The following is a 16,488-nucleotide window of genomic DNA, read 5'->3' on the forward strand; positions in this document are numbered from 1 at the left end:
CCATTTTTTACAAGACCACCACCACATTTACAAAATGTTTTGTCTTTTTTTTGCCATTTGTCTTTTATGCAGTATAAGTTCTAGGCTTCTTTATTTAAGTATTTTAGACGTTTTTAAAGTCACCTCACAGCTCTAGCACAAAGACAATCTTTGATAAACAGCTGATTGCATGGAATTGAAAATAAGTAAAATTATCTGGACATATAAACACACTTTCTGTTTAAAAATTCAAGGTTTTAAGGCTCAATATTAGGTCTTTGACAAATTGCTGCAGTAAATACTTCTCAGTATTCTGCTACTAAAGTCATTTTTTTGGAGCCCTGAAGCTAAGAGCCACAGTAAGAGAGACATATAATAAGCAGATGGGATAGTGAATTATTTGGACCGCTAACAAAGAAAGAATTACATAATCTCTACTCTGAAGAAATGCCAGAGCACTGACTGTATAAATCTTTCAGAATGTAGTTTGCTCCACCTAGTGGTGGGAGGGAATGCAGGCAGCGACTTTCACAGCACCACTGTTTTACATGGATACTATTTTCACATAATAATTTTAAAATAAAAACTGAGGTGAATGATTATTTGAACTAAGAAAGACTTTCTATCAAGCCAAGAACCCAAATACTCTGAGAAAGTCTGAGCTATGAACGTTAGTGTTATAAATCTAAAGACGTGCATTTGTTTCCTTACTAAATAAACCTGAATATCAAACTACTTTTATCATGTTGTCACATGTATTGTCATGCATTCTTGTGAGTCACACACCGACCTTTCAAAGCCACAAAACCGAATCTATATGTCAAACTCTCAAATTGATTGTTGTATAACGTAAGAACTAACACCACGCGGGCATTTGTACTTTCATGTTTCATATCTTGGGGGTACAGACACAGACAAAGCAAGATAACTGTCTGTGAAACAGCTCAAACTTGGACAGGACTAAAAGGAAATAATAATGAGTTGCAATTTATAAACAGCATGAACACACATGTCAAACATATTTAACATATTAACTTTTTTTTTTGTTTCTGCAAAAACAAACAGACTTAATTACTTCCCTTTACTACTAAGCAAAATTACCCATGCAATTGGTTTATAATATTAAAATACTGTATCATTTGGTTTAAGTCATTTACACATCATTAGTTCTGAAGTGTAGCTGTTGTTAAACTACCAATGGGTAATGTTATTCATAGCATACCCAAGTGGCATTACTTTACACCATTCATTTTGCCACATGTTGTTCAACCTTCTGGCTAGCCAGATGTTCCAAATGTTAGTAGGAAAGTAATGTTCCCCGGGTCAGCTAAGTCACTGGATTGTAAAAAAAAAAGGGGAAAAGACACAGCAGGATCCAATGCTACACCAATGATTTGAGACCGAAAACCAGTGGCTCTGCTTCGGCTTGTGTATTATGTGTAGGTTTAACCAGTGAGCCTGATAGTAGAAAAAATGTCAGAAAATGAACCATTCAGCAAACCACATGTCAATTAAAAAGCTGATACTCTAAAGGCAGCAAGCCTCTCACAAACTTGATTAGTCAAGGCCTTTAGAAAAGCACTTACGCATTAAAATCCCTACCCAGGCTTTTCATCTAAAATCCCAAAGACTGGAATACATTAACTTTACATTCCCAACATTCCATTGAGCAGCCAATTTTTAAACTAAAAACTCCATACTTGCTTGCTCTGGGAAATAATGGCACCCATTACTTCACTACAGTGATAATTAAATGCAGCGTGGCTTTTACACTTTGAATCAGAACACAGTCTGAATTAGTCACTTTCACACACACTGGCACAAACACTCCTTGTGTCACAAAGAACAGGCAAAGTAAGTTTTGGTCCCAAGTACAGTTTCTTCTCTTTGTGTCTTGCTAGAAAGCTCATTTTGAGTGGATTAAAGGAAAAAAAATGTGACAGAAATGAAAACAGAGCGAGATCTTCAGATATAGTACAAAGACCAAAAGTCTGTTGATTGGTTTTCTAAAGATAGTGTGACTTGCTCTCGGCTGCTATGGTAACAGAAACCCAAAGACTTCATCCAGCACCCCAGGTTGCTTGCAGATTCAAGCTATGAAGGTGTGAAAATTGAATATCTGTGCAAATACATAGTATAGTAACCAGACATCATTAGAATAACACTGATAAAACTGACACATAACAGCTACTACAATTAAGCTTATAGCAATAATACAGTTACTGTACCTCAAATAAACGTGGTCAGTGTTAGTGATTGCAGGTCAAAAGCTGTTAGGAGTTAGGCCTATGTCTTTAATCAGGGGGCAGCGAAGGTAGGCACACATGACATAGTGGCACAATAGCTTAACCGATAGCACACTGGCAATTAGTGCCCTCTCATCTGCATGCCAAATTGTCTTTCTTACAGCCATCGGCAGTTGCGCTCCTTGTCTTATTATAGGATGAAGGTAACCAGCGTTACATTATTTAAGCACCTTATGGCACCTTCATCACATGTTCTGCACAGGCTTAGAAATTTTCCCCTTTAAGAGTCCCGTGGTGCAGTCTGTAACAGTGATGACATTGTTTACATATCTTTGTTTAGCCCACAACACTTACATGCTTTGACATCACTAGAGGGTGCTTGATGCCTGTGAAGTAGAAGCCTTTTACACAAGTTAATAATAATTCTTCTATTAACACAGAATCATCAAATAATTACAAATAACATAATCAGCATTAAGTGTTAAATTATCACAGAGGCAAAACAATGGCCACTTTCAGAGTTATATTATTTTATTATTGTATCATTATTAGTGATGCATTAACATGTAAGCAGCATTTTAATGTTATCAAATATATATTCTTTTGAGCAGTAAGTATATGTTGAAGTTTAAAATAGCACAAAATAGAAATAGGCCCATTCAAGCTACATACAATATCTCAACATTGTACATAAAAACAGGTTTTAAGATTAACTTACTGTCATTACATTATATCACTGCTCTTTAATTGTGAGACAAAACTGAAGTAATGGCAAATATAGTTAAGTAGAGGAAAGTTGTGTAGAAGCAATCTGTTTACTAGAAAAGGGTCAAAATGAATTTACAATTCATACTAATGGCAGAGTCCCTTTATAGCTGATCAGGTAGGATATGAATAATGGATTAAATTAGCACAAGCCTCCAGGAATGCTTCTCCACAGGTCACAAAGTACAAGAGAAAAATCCCTCAGAAGGAGGATGCATGTAAACTGTGTATCTAGTGCACTATGTTAGAGGGGCCACTGTATATACAGCCAGAAAGAAGGTAACAAAGCAAAGTAATTATTTACTTTTCTCTTTTCTCCAGTAAACAAGATGAGAGACAAGATGCCAGCAGTAAGGCAAATCAAGACATAGGCCAAATAATGCAAGTTTTCTTCTCTGTTGTTGTGTCATCTAGTATGCACTAAAGAGTAAGAGTAAGAGTACACCAAGCTAAGAGGGGAGAACATGTTGTCTTGTAAATTAATTTTGAAAAAAGTAAAAAACACTGCTTTTTGAATTAGCATTCTCTTTTATTTAATTGCAGAGTAATTTCATTACATTACAAGTTACAAAATTGCACAGCAACAAACAAATCACAAGGGGGCCTTTATGCCTGGTGGGTATAGTATATGGCGCACATGTGAGGATTAAATCCTGCAACAAATCTCATTGCAAGCCTCTTTTGCAGAAGAAGGAGTAAAACTTTCCCTCTCACTCTACACAGGTTAGATTGGTAATGTTGGATTAAATGAGATGTTGACACAAATGTGTGACTTAGCATAGGCGCCCGCATATGAGGAGTAATACTTTTTCTATAGACAAAGATTTATGATTCTTTTGCATAATTATAGTAAGATGGTGGAAGAGGAGAGGAAAAGCAGCAGGGTCTCAGGGCTCTTTGGAATTAAATGCTCAAGGTAAAACATGAATTACTAAATTGCTTCAAAATTCCCTGAGCATCAAGTCAGCACTCACTGCGGTCAATCCTCACCCAGTATTGTTGTGTATCCTCTATCAATCAGAGGCGACTGCATGTAATATAATGAGATAACATATAATTATGCCATTATATACATTGCAAGATACATGGTTATTTAAACAGAATATATTTAACTACAGGACTGTTTACCATGGACTATTTTACAACTAGTAGATGAATGAATGAAAATTAAATCTTAACTGTTGAAAACTCACTAACATGATTAACATCTCTCAGTTGCAGATTAATTTTTATATTTTTTTGGCCCATTTTTCACTTCCTTGGAATGCTCTTTGCAAGAATGTTCAATCTCCTGAATGTCCTTCTCCACTTCCTGTAAGATTTCCACAATCTCTTTCTCGGTCTGAAGTTGTTCTTTGTTTTGTCCAGCAGATCCCAACGTATCTTCCTCTGACAATGAATGTATTTCATCACAATTCTGAGAGGGGGGTCTGCTCCGCCTATGGAGGGACCCAGCATCTGTGACCTCTATGGATAGCTCATTGTGAGGCTGTCTTGTACTGGACAGAACAACTGAACCACTGGCTTGCCTGTTAGAGCCCACAGAGCTGGTGGTGATTGCAGCTCCGCTCTGCAAGGTGGTGGTGGTTACATCAAATACATACAGCTTCTGTTGAGGATCATCAGTAGGGAATTTTGGAGAATATTTGAATGAGTTTCCAGGGTAAGCCAAGGTGGAGCTTGCAACGTTACCTGCAACCACCCCTTGAGGTTTACCCTTCATCATTCCCAGGACTTCATAGCGGAAGCTGGAGATATCCTGCTTAAGCTCCTATCAATTATTGAGAAACAGAGATTAAACAATAGCAGAGATGACACAGTAATAAAAAAAATCAGTAATCAAGGTTCCAATATTGTATAACTAAATAATACCTTAAAATTTTCTTCTGTCAACCCTTCCGCTGTCTTTGCATCTCTGATCATTGCAGCCACATACCGCTTCACAAGGTTCCTCAAAACTTCCTAAAAAAAATGCAAATTATTTTTAATAGGGCAATAAAGTTTAATCTAATTCAAAAACATCAAAACTTTACAGTATATTGTTGAGAACAAATTACTACCTGATACTCATGGTTTACTCTTACATTTTCGGCTGCTCGTCTCTACAATTACAAACAAAAAAGGTCCATTAACAAAGCAACACATTATTTATGTTTGCAATGGTGGGTTGAATTGTCCTTTCAGTACTTGCAATTTTTCAATAAGAGGTCTTTCAAGATACATTAACTTGGTGCCTAATTCATTTCTGAATAGAACAGGTAATTTAATTTACTCTTAATTCTTTTGGAGCCGCTCGCTTTGAGGCTACAATACCAGACAGGCATTGAAAATGTATGAAGTGCAGTGGTGACAACACATATCAAAGCAAATCTTTGGAAAATCCTTACCCCCAAAGTTTCGAAGGTTTCAAGTCTTAAGCTTTGTCTCTTAAACAATTGTGTCTTTATCCATCCAATTACATAATAAATAGACTTTGGACTAGGTATTATATTAAATGGAGATGGCAAAGTTCCCCCTTCTTCAAAATAGCTCATCCATAATTTTGTTCTTGCAAATTTCCACTCTATATCAGCGTGATCCTGAAAAGCAAAACAAATAGCAATTAATAAAAACCTTCTGCAAAGGACTGCAAGACAAATTAGTGTGGTAAAACTATAAAATAGGTAAGCTACACCACTCACAGCAATGTGCTGGTAGGAGTTGTTCATCATTGCAATTAGCATGTTCAGAAGCACTACCAGGGAGATGACGTTGTACGTGCCGAACATGGTAGTGCCCACAAACTCAGTGAATCTATGATCCGGTTCCACATTGGTCACATAGAGAGAAATCAGGCCAAATACAGACCAAAATAAGGACTGCAGCGTCTCGAACAGCCTGAAAAGCAAACAACCATACATCACATTATGCGCTGCTGAAAAACAAACATATTAATTATTAACAATGCAGATTTGTCAGGGACAATTTATTTAAGAACTTGCGTTGAGAAGGCGTTGTTTTGTTGGCTACAGCGAATACCCTTGCATTTATTATCCTCTATCTTTTCATCATAATAATAATAGAGCTGGTTGAGGCCATTGGCAAAGGCTAACAACACTAGACAGTAGATGAAGAGGAACTTGAGGATGTCCAGGAGCATGCGGCCCAGTGAGATCTGTAAGGGGCCCAGATGGGAGTTGGCAGTGAAAAGACAGATGAGGCGCAAGGAGCTGAAGATGTTGGCGATGGCAAACAATGCCTCTGCCACCAAAGTTGGGTGCCACATTTCCCAGCTGCATCTGGGTTTATTCCCACTGTACTGTTAAAAAAATAAATAATAAAAGAACAATGAAAATGAGAAACTGATTCTGGAATATTTCAAGTTTTCCAGCACACAAGTTGAATTTTCTACTGATAAAAACAAGAATATACAGAGATATCATTTATTTAAATTTTCAGTGGCTGTCAACCACCTTGCGTAGCAAAATGTAGAGTACCTTTACATAGGCAACAATCTTCAGCGAAATGGTTGCAAGGTACAAGGAGTTCATTATAAAGTCCATTAAGTTCCACCAGTCATCCATATAGTCTTGGAAACCACTGTCCCACATCTGTTTGATCTCAGTCCATATGAAGCCTTGGAGAAATGAGCAAACAACAGAGGTAATTTGTCATTTGTCACTCAAATATAGTTCCACAGGAAATGTGACAAACAGCCAACCAGATCATACAGTATAGGATACATAGGGCCATGGTCACCTTTGTTTGACACTCATACAGACGTGTGTGACTACAGTGTATAGATGTACAACAGTGTATGATAACATGACGTGGCGTGTGTGTGTGTGTTTGTGTGTGTGTGTGTGTTTGTTGTTACCAAGCACCCAGGGCAGGATCATCCATTCCACAGTGGTGGGTGGTGGGCCCTGAATGTGCGGGTCTGCAGGGTCTATGTGCTGTGAGGCCAAGAGGAGCAGGAAGAGGAAGGTCAGGTAGGAAGCAGTGTGACAGATGAACTTGATGAAGGGCTTACGGATGAACAAGCCATAGCGGCTCTTTGGAGAGATCAGGTAGAAGAAGGATAACAGTGGGAAGAGGAGGCCAATGAAGATACATGTGACAAACTTTCCTGCCCAGTGACGCCTCCTCCAGCCTGGGAACTCATCGTACCACCGAGACGCCAGCAGCTGCTGACAGTTGGGCTGAGCAACAAACTGAAAGAAAGAGAAAAACATGTTAACTAAACTCTCCTTTATTTACCACTTGGTCTTAGAAATCCATTCAGACAATGATGGACAAATTAGAAAAAAGGCCATTATACCTAAACTTCCCCATCCCTGACCTGCAAACAGTACATAAAAACATACACAAAACATTTCTTCTCTATTTTTTCTCTATTTCTCATTTGCTTAATATACACTGGTAACAGACGTTGCTAACCCACAAGTGGGCAAACATTTTGCTGATCCTCGGTTAAAAAGTGATTGTCAAATCTGTTTATCTGCCCTGTGAGATTTGATATAAGCATCTGCTGGACATCTGCGGCTAGTGATGAAAGTTGATTTCAACTTAACCAAGTTACAGCCAAATGGATCCCCATTATGGTACTATATAACATTAAATTGTGGGTGATGAGGTCATCTATCAGTGCAGAATCTGACATCTTTAATGTTCTCTATCTGTCCTTGTGAGATGTTGACTTGCCATAACATGACTGGAGGCAAAAGGTGGCATCTGGCAGGACCAGATTTTGTCTGAGGACATTTTTAGAAGGTGAAAATCGGCCCATCCACATGCCACACCACTCTGCCCTTCAAAAACAAGTATTAATTATGTCCTAAGGTACATTCATACATATTTATGTTACTTACATGCACGCTGTACATGGAAACACTACTCATACAGCAATGTGATTTTTTAATAAAAGACTAGACCACGTTTTGCACTTAAATATACAATAACACATTATCTGATATGTGACTGAGTGCAGAAGGCAGAACAAGAACAGAACAAATCTTTACCGAATACATTACAGGGAAATGTTGCCACTAATAACATTCCGTAAGTGCTGGTGGTCTGTGCAGTCCATTAAAACTCTGTAACCACTTTGGTGCCAAAATGGCAAACCAGCTTAACGATGACTTTTTTTTTGTCTGGTTCTTTGCTCAAATAGACAAATGGACAATGGCAACATATTATAGTGGCAGCACACAACAACCTCTCAATCGCCACTTCTTTGCAGTTAGGGAAGGGCAGGACAAACAATCAACACTCCTATATTCATTTTTCTTACTTACTACCTATTGTTGGGAGTACGTGGTTTCGCTCATCTTCCAATCTAATCCAAATAGTGGTCAACTCCCTCAATATAGTATCGTGAAATGAAAACTATGCAACATGCTCTTTTTAAAGTGTTCTTGTGTCTTTAAATATTTAAATGTGTCTAATAATACATTGTAAAATTTAAGGGCTATCAAATTTGTAATCCAAAAAAGGATTCCTACTTTTTCCACACTATGCTTGTCACCCAAATATAAACCATCTGTTGTAACAGAGGACTATCAGAATAAAAATAATGTTTGTGGCCCTGGCTCATAGGTACGGAAGCCGAGAACGGCCATGGATTTTGTTATCTCGTGATAACGACTATTAAATATCTTTATCTCGAGAAAAAATTTTGTGTTTCTCGGTGATAACGAGATTAATAAATGTGTTCGTCTTTACTTGCTAAACTAATGCGCTGCCCACGGAGAACATGCTGTCCGGTACTTACGGGTCGGATACCTCAGCCCAGTGGCTGACGGAACATCTATCGATTGAGGTTTTAAGAGTCGGAAGATGGAACACGATTATTAATTTAATTCGTTATCACGGACATGGGATAAGAATCGTGTTTGTGATGTCGACGATAAGCGAACTAATTAATTCGTCGGTATAACGAGAAAAGCAAACTTTGGTACAAGAGTTGCACGAACGTAGCCACTGTGCTGTAGCCGCTAGGACTAACAGCTAAGATCTACAATTTACCGTTAGTGTGCCATTAGGGACAGCTCTTCGTAGGGGTTGAAATCAAGACGAACACATTATTGATTAATTAGTGTATCTCGAGAAAACGATCTTTGTTATCTCGAGATAACAAGATAATAAGTCGTTATCACGATATAACAGTGCATAAAAAAAAAAATCCATGGCCGTTCTCGGCTTCCGTACATAGGACAATAAAAGGAGGAAAATCTTTAACTTTAGGTCAATCATAGATGTAATCACACATGACTAAAGTTATTAAAGTTGTCCAATTTTACACTAGCAAATCCACTGACTACAATCATAGTTGGGGCATGAATAACACACTAATTCTCATAATTTAAAGTACTACATAAAAACAATCAATAGTCCTCGTGATTTTTCATGAAATGAAAAACAACTGTGATCATCAAAATGCATGAACTAACTATAAGAACTAGCACATTAACAATTGCTACTATTAGTGTACAGCTGCACTAGAGCAATTATTACCGTTCTTCAAAACACAAGCATAAATGTGGAGAAACCATTAAGCTCTTTGTTCGTTTCTTGATTAGAGCTATTTAGGCCAAATGTGTAATCATGCAAGATGAATAACAAAGGCTTGCCTTGTTGTATTTATTACTGCCCTAGGATTTTACTGGTCCAAAACTGATCATGTCCGTTTCCAAAGCTCAAGTCAAGTTGGGTCCTAAAGCATCCGTGTGTCAAGAAGGTCAAAACTCACTTCAAGTCCAAGAAGAAATTAATGTCAGAAATTAATGTCAGACTAAAATCAGACTGTCCTCTCTTCTGATATTATACTTGTGATCAAACAGTGACATCTTGCTTCTATTTTTAGAGCCACCAGTGTCCAATTTTGTCTAGTGTTACATTTTTAACAGTTTTTTTCTTTTTGTAATGTGTGTGTTCCGATCATAGCATGTGCAGCACTCTATAGGACCAGGTCCTGTTGTTTCTGTTGTTATTATTATTATTATTATTGTTAGCAGTAGTAGTAGTAGTAGTAGTAGTAGTAGTAGTAGTGGCAGTAGTAGTGTATGTAGTACATGATCAATGTAAAATGCAGTCTGAATTCAAGCAAAGAAATCTTCTTCAATACACCAATAGCCACTGAGCCACTGAAAACTGCATGGAAAAACTCTTAAAAGCTCAAGACCAAGACTAAATCTGAATATAGAAGATGAGAAGTGCACAGGTGGTATTAGCCTTTAACTCTGCAAATACTACGCAATTGCTGTTTACAAACAAGACCCAAAAGCTATGAGCAGTCTCTTTAGTGAGTGAAACAAATAGAAGAAACACGCTGAAACTCTGTCTGTACTTTATATTGTAGCTTGTTACGCAGTAAACAACAAAAGATGAAAGAAAACAATCCTGACCTTTCTTTTACTTGCATACACGCAGTAAATTAAATTTTTTACTAGGTTATACTTTCATTGTTGTCACCGAATGCTGTGTTAAGCAAAAATCAATGCAACGTTTATACATATATACAGATATAATCCATTATAAACTTTATAAGTAATTCTCAAAATGATTGCTGATCCTTATTGTTATGGTGTGATTGCAATGTGCAAATTTTTTAGAGGCATTATTCCATAACAAATGACAAAAGTTGACATTTTATCCAGGGGATAAATGTTCTAAAGAAAATGTTAAAAAAGAGTGTAAAAGGTTCCCTCCCTAATTAAAATATTATGAGTATGTATTTCAGGAAATGGCCATCACTTATTCCATCATTATCCCCAATTATCTAATTGTCATGGGACTGTCTGAGAGAGCTACTGTAATGCATTGCTAAGAGCCAGCCTGACAATTACATGTTGTTCTAAACTCCCAAAGGACATCTCCACCCATCTCAAGCCATTTGCAGCTTATCTTGGCACCATTCTTGTTATCCACTCCATGTTGTTCAAAGAATTTAATACTTATTCCTTGTTGTGCTTGTACTTGGGTTTAATACAGCAACAACTCACTCTCCATGAGTACCAGTGCTACCAAGACAAATTACTTTTCTTCACTTGTGTTATCTTTTTCACCATGAAGACATGCAGAAAGAAACTGTTGTTGTATCGCTGTAGGCCACAGCAGTCATCTGACAAAGAGCATATCCTAATCAACAAAGACCTTACCTCCTTCTGGCAGTATTTGATAGCCAGCTTCAGTCGGGCCAGATCATTACCATTCTCATCCAGCAAAGGGTTGATGTCGTCACGGTAGTTGAGAATTATTTCCAACTCTTTGGAGCTTCTGGTCTGGTCCAAGAGGTTCTTTGCAAATTGTTGACACATACGCGACAGCTCCTCGTACTCTGACTTGAACTCATTCTCCACCGTGCTGAGCTCCTTCAGCTCCCAGCTGAGTTGAAAAGCTGTGAGGAAAGGATCCTCACTGGAGAGGGCAATGAGTGATGGGCTGGCAAGGGCCTTGTAGATGTTAAGACGAGAGCGCGAATGACGAAGGCCGTCCACGTCTGAACTGGACACACACTCTACGCAGTTGCAGCGCACAGCATGTGGCTGAGGTATGGAGACACCTCGCTGCACAAGAAGTTTGATTATCTCATAGTTGTTGGTGTGGGCTGCAAGGATGATTGGAGTGATGTCTGGGGTGAAGTCTGAAAACTGTTTGTCCAGCAGAATTGGTGGAACCTTTTCAAAAAGCCAAGAGAGGACAGACAAATGAACAGACATGAAAATTCACAGTACAGTTTTATCAGTTAGTTCACAAAAGAACACTTCTTAAGCAGCTTCTAACCCTGACAGGAATGAAAAGAACTGGCTTAAATGGATCAAATTTCATCTGTCCTGGGTCTCTAAACATCTTATCTAACAGCAAGCACACAGCTAATGGCTTGTGGTTCAGCTGGCCTCAACATATCTTCCTGGTTGTTTTTTTCTTTTTCCTTCTCTTCACAGAATAAACCCAAGTCCATTACAGCATCGAAAAGCAAATGTAGAAAGATGTCAAGCAACTGGGGGGCTTTATCAAAGTGCCTGATTTGCAAACCACGGAGAATGGCTTTTTTTGTCAAAGCTGTGGCAAAAATACCCACAGCAGCACATCAAAGAGTATCAGTGCTGAAGCTTTTCAGCAGAAAATAAGAGTTGGATTCCTAAAATAAACAGCCGTGCCTGAAACAAGACACAGAGGAAAGCACCTCTGCAAGTTGGTTGTTGCTGTAAGGGGTGAAATTGATTCATGGAAGACAAATTAAATAATCTAATATTAGGCTAACTGATGATAATGAATTTATAAATCTGCCACAGTGTCTCACTTGTTGCTAACCAGGACAGTTAACAATGTTTCCCATTAAAGCAGATTAAAAGGTGTCACATACTGTACTTGTGCCCACTAGCTCTTTTTTTCTAAGCCTAACTGGAATTGTAGCTGACAGTAAGGCACTTTTGCCCAAACTTAACCATGGTCAGCGATATCAGTACCTCCACAAAGGAAAACTGGAAACTATGTACACAGTTAGTGACAAATACAAATATACAGTATACAGTGCAGTCATCAAATGAGGCATAATTGTGTGGGCAGGTTGGTTCTGTTGCAGAAGCAAAAAAGCTTAGAATAAGTTTTGTGAATGCACAAAAATGAAACTGATTGAAGCTACACAGGTTTGCAATAAAGCACAACCTTAAAAGCCTATAAGAGAACCACCTGTGGGAACGTGAGAAATGAATCTACATGGATCTACAGTACCTGTTTCTCCCCACGTGGCTTCTTGTGGTTGAGCAGCAGCTCCACAGCCCCCACCACTTCTTTACGGATGGCATGTAGCAGTGCATCACCCACATATACATTATAGCTGAGCAGCAGCTCAATGATCTCCAGGTTCTCATTTTCAATGGCAATGAGCAGGGCTGTGCGTCCCAGGGGGTCGATGCAATTGATGTTGATCCTGAAGTAGATCTCAGCCTCCTCCAGGGCTTGTTTCACACTGGCATAGTCCCCCTTTTCAACAGCCCCCAGGTAGGCCCTCTCCAAGGCAGAGAGCTCAGATTCAGCCCGCACGATCCTCAGAGGGATGCGGTCCCTGTAAGAGGAGTTGTCGGTTTTCCTGTAATACAGCTGTGACATTGCTGCTACAGCATCACAGTCTCAACTGATAATGAATAAGAAAGAACAAGACAGGAGGGGAAGTGAGATCAAGTTTCAGGGCTGATGTTTCAGACAGAACTAAAAAATAATAAGTAATTTTATCACCTATTTTCACACTCATTTGGAAAATGCATTTTAATTCAGCATTAATTTATAATAATATTTCTTGCGATTATGTATTTCAGTATTCAAATCAAGATATTGTTAAAACACGTTACTGTTTAACTGTAAACACTCTTCCTATGCAAATCTAAAATAGTTACAACATGATCTGAAATCTGAGTAAACTTAAACATTTTTGTAAGAAAGAAAACCATTGATAGTTGACGGCAGGTGACTAAAAGAGACAATTTCGATTATAAATGTAGGCCTAATTAATCACATATAAACGAATCTAACACAAAAGAAACACTGAAACTTTACCTTTCTACTTGTGATTTACTCATGAACCACTCGACGGAGAACCAGAGGCTGCGGCTGTCAGAGAGGAAACTGGTCGGATCCTCATCTTATCACTAAAGCCTCCACTGGAGACACTGTAATGTCATGTCATGCAATCCTGTGCCCACCCCTTTCGCTCTCTCGTCTGTAGGGGCAATAAGGACTTGTTAATGACATTTCTCGGTAAAAGATCAACAGGTGACACATCCTCTTGCACAAACTGTGCGCTCAAAAGCCAGAAAACGCATTTACAGCCATCACCGCCGTCCAACCCCTGGGGTAGCGGTAGACTCCCTTGAAGGAAACCCACCACTGTTTACTTTCATGCAAAAGTCATTCCATTACTTTTTATTCATATTATGGCCAGTTATGTTAAAGTAGCGTTTTTCCAAGAATAATTTGATGTTAAGTGAATATGACAGTAGAGGAAATGCTTATACCATAGTTCCTTTCTCATTTATTTATTTTTTTCATATTTAGTTGGCTGGCAATCCTGAAGCCACTGATAGTAACTGATCAACATTTCTATGAAACCCAAACAACTTAAGCTGTTTTTAAAGTCTCTTTAATACCCCTCTAGCACGGTAAGAGAGCCCACTTTTTTTGGGTTCCCCCCATTCAGATGGATCAGATGCTCCTCAAGATTCCTTAGAAAGACCAAGATGTCAGGTATAAACACAAATCTGTTTGATGAATGATATCCCTGAGAATATCATCAACAAAGCCTTGAAAGACAGTAAGGGTGTTAACCGTAGTTCCTGTCTGCCTGTCAGCACAACTCCCCAGTGAACAAATTATTGTATTTTTCCAGTATAAACACATTCCAAACCCCCTGAAAAAAGGACTTCACAAAAAAAATCTCTGAAGTCCCAGGTGTCCCAGGGACTTCTGATGAATGAGAGTACAATCTTCAGTCTTTATTTGGTTTCTTGAGGCTTCCTAGAAATGTGTGTTTAGCTGCTTTAGTTGCTCTACTTCTTCTAGTTGTCAGTGGGACTGACACTAGCAACACACTGCATACAGTGTTAATACAAAATTACTTTAATGGAGCTTTATTGTATAAAGCTGGCCTGCTTCAGTTGAGCAAGAAGCATGACTTAACAATATTACCCTAATTACTAGATTGCCTTCACCACAAGAGGGTCATCACGCAGTACAAGCACATGGCTCGATGAAGAAAATCAATCAAATCTAGTCTAATAAAGTGACAAATTTGTCTAAAAACTATGAGACTAAAGTTATAGACTTATAAACTCCTGAAGTCAGGAGAGGATGCAATAATACTGCAGTAGGTTCCAGGTAAGTATGCCATAAGGGAAACTTATACAGTGCAAAAATATATCAAGTGAAGTCATGTTGAAGTCACAATGAAGACATAAACATCATTATATAGTAGATCCTGGGGATGTAAAAACAAACAGGGGCTCTGCTGACTGTCTTTAGAACAAATGATATGATCTACTGAGACTAAAACATGCATGTGAAAAGTTTGCCCTCTAGTAATGAAACACATGAAAAGCACAACCTTGTCCAATGTTTCTACATCTTGTGAGGAGTTTTTGTTCCATAAATGTTCACAAGAGTCTGAGTTTGCCACAGAGCGTGGAAGATGTGAAGTAATTTCACCCCAATAGGCTCTGTTTTTCCATTGAGCTCTCAAATGTGAATTACTGTCGAAGGAAAACAGCCTTGAAATATGTAATATGTTTAAAATCAGCTGGCTAGTGTGAGCCTGCACAGTTGCTAAGAAGTTTTTTACCAATCATTCTCTTTCACATCCATAGGCAAAAATACCAAAACACACCGTACAGCTGATGTTTATGTTCATATAAGGATGTCAGTCATCTTGTCAATGACACATTGAGCATGGTTTCATGTTTTCAGTGTGCTATTTTATTTTGTTATCTCTTTGAAAGAGCAGTTTTCTAAGGTTAAGGCTTAGAATTACATTTTTAATGCATTGGGTGCAGTCAGGTTTGACAAATGAAAAATCAATAGCCAATATTGAGACAAATTTCATTATGTTAGTCAACTAACAAATATGAAGTTAATATCAATATCAAAATAGATGTTTTTTTCTTACATTTAATACTTTGGAGATGTTATGTTTATGCTGTAGATGTTTTGCGTTTCCAGCATTTGCACATTTTGAGTGCTGCTCTGGAGGCAACAGCTCACTTTCATCCGGTTTTGACACTGTCTATGTCAGAAGACATTGTTGTGATGAGTAACACACTCAAAGTGCATCATGCTGTATGAATCATGGGTTCACATTCAGTATTTCCGCCTTTATCTTGTAGGCATTGTAATTAGAATGTGTTAGGCTGGAGAAAGGTTTGTGCTATTGTGTGATTTTTTATGATTTTGTGTAAGAGGACCCAGTGTATGATAAGAAATATTTCCCCCTTTTTGAATCAACCAAATCTCTCACTTAGAGGACTTGTGGTCATCATTATCATCATTGCAGCTATTATCTCATCACACTCATTGCAAGACATCTGCAAGGCAGTCTGGTTTGAACACTTACCAGTACAGTGCTGCACCATCTTATCCTGCAGTACAGTGCCGGAATATGTTATGAACAGACACAATATTTAATTGGTACACATACATAATGCATGCATTGTGAAACCTCTTTAAACATTAAAAGCTGGCCATGGGTTATCATGTTTTACACAGATGGACCAAATGGCTTTAATTAGCCCAACATGCTTTGTATAACATCAGTTTAAAACACAAAAAAACATTCCATTTCATGTTGTAGATGAAGTATTTAAGTACATTTTTAGAATGACAATTTTATTGTCATATATACAATCATACACAGTACAACGTATACAGGGATATTTTAACCCATCCACTGGGATGGCAGCCACTGCACCTGGGAACCAAATCTACATCTAAGCCAGTAACTACTAGATCTCAAGGGCACTGACTGGAGAAT

The 16,488-nt window shown here is 38.2% G+C and overlaps 1 protein-coding gene across 1 annotated transcript; it reads right to left on the minus strand.

Moving 5' to 3' along the window:
* Positions 1-3,593: 3,593 nt before the first annotated feature.
* trpc4b (transient receptor potential cation channel, subfamily C, member 4b) lies at positions 3,594-13,619 on the minus strand. The gene is given in 12 exon segments (XM_035680222.1): positions 3,594-4,293; positions 4,296-4,761; positions 4,863-4,952; positions 5,051-5,092; positions 5,378-5,569; positions 5,672-5,867; positions 5,972-6,288; positions 6,467-6,606; positions 6,847-7,183; positions 11,129-11,647; positions 12,705-13,107; positions 13,527-13,619. Coding segments are annotated over 11 exon segments (2,697 nt in total). The 5' UTR covers positions 13,083-13,107; positions 13,527-13,619; the 3' UTR covers positions 3,594-4,273.
* Positions 13,620-16,488: the final 2,869 nt, after the last annotated feature.

Source organism: Morone saxatilis, unplaced genomic scaffold (genome assembly GCF_004916995.1).
Source record: "Morone saxatilis isolate NCDOM2014 unplaced genomic scaffold, NCSU_SB_2.0 Contig8, whole genome shotgun sequence".
NCBI lineage: Eukaryota > Metazoa > Chordata > Actinopteri > Moronidae > Morone > Morone saxatilis.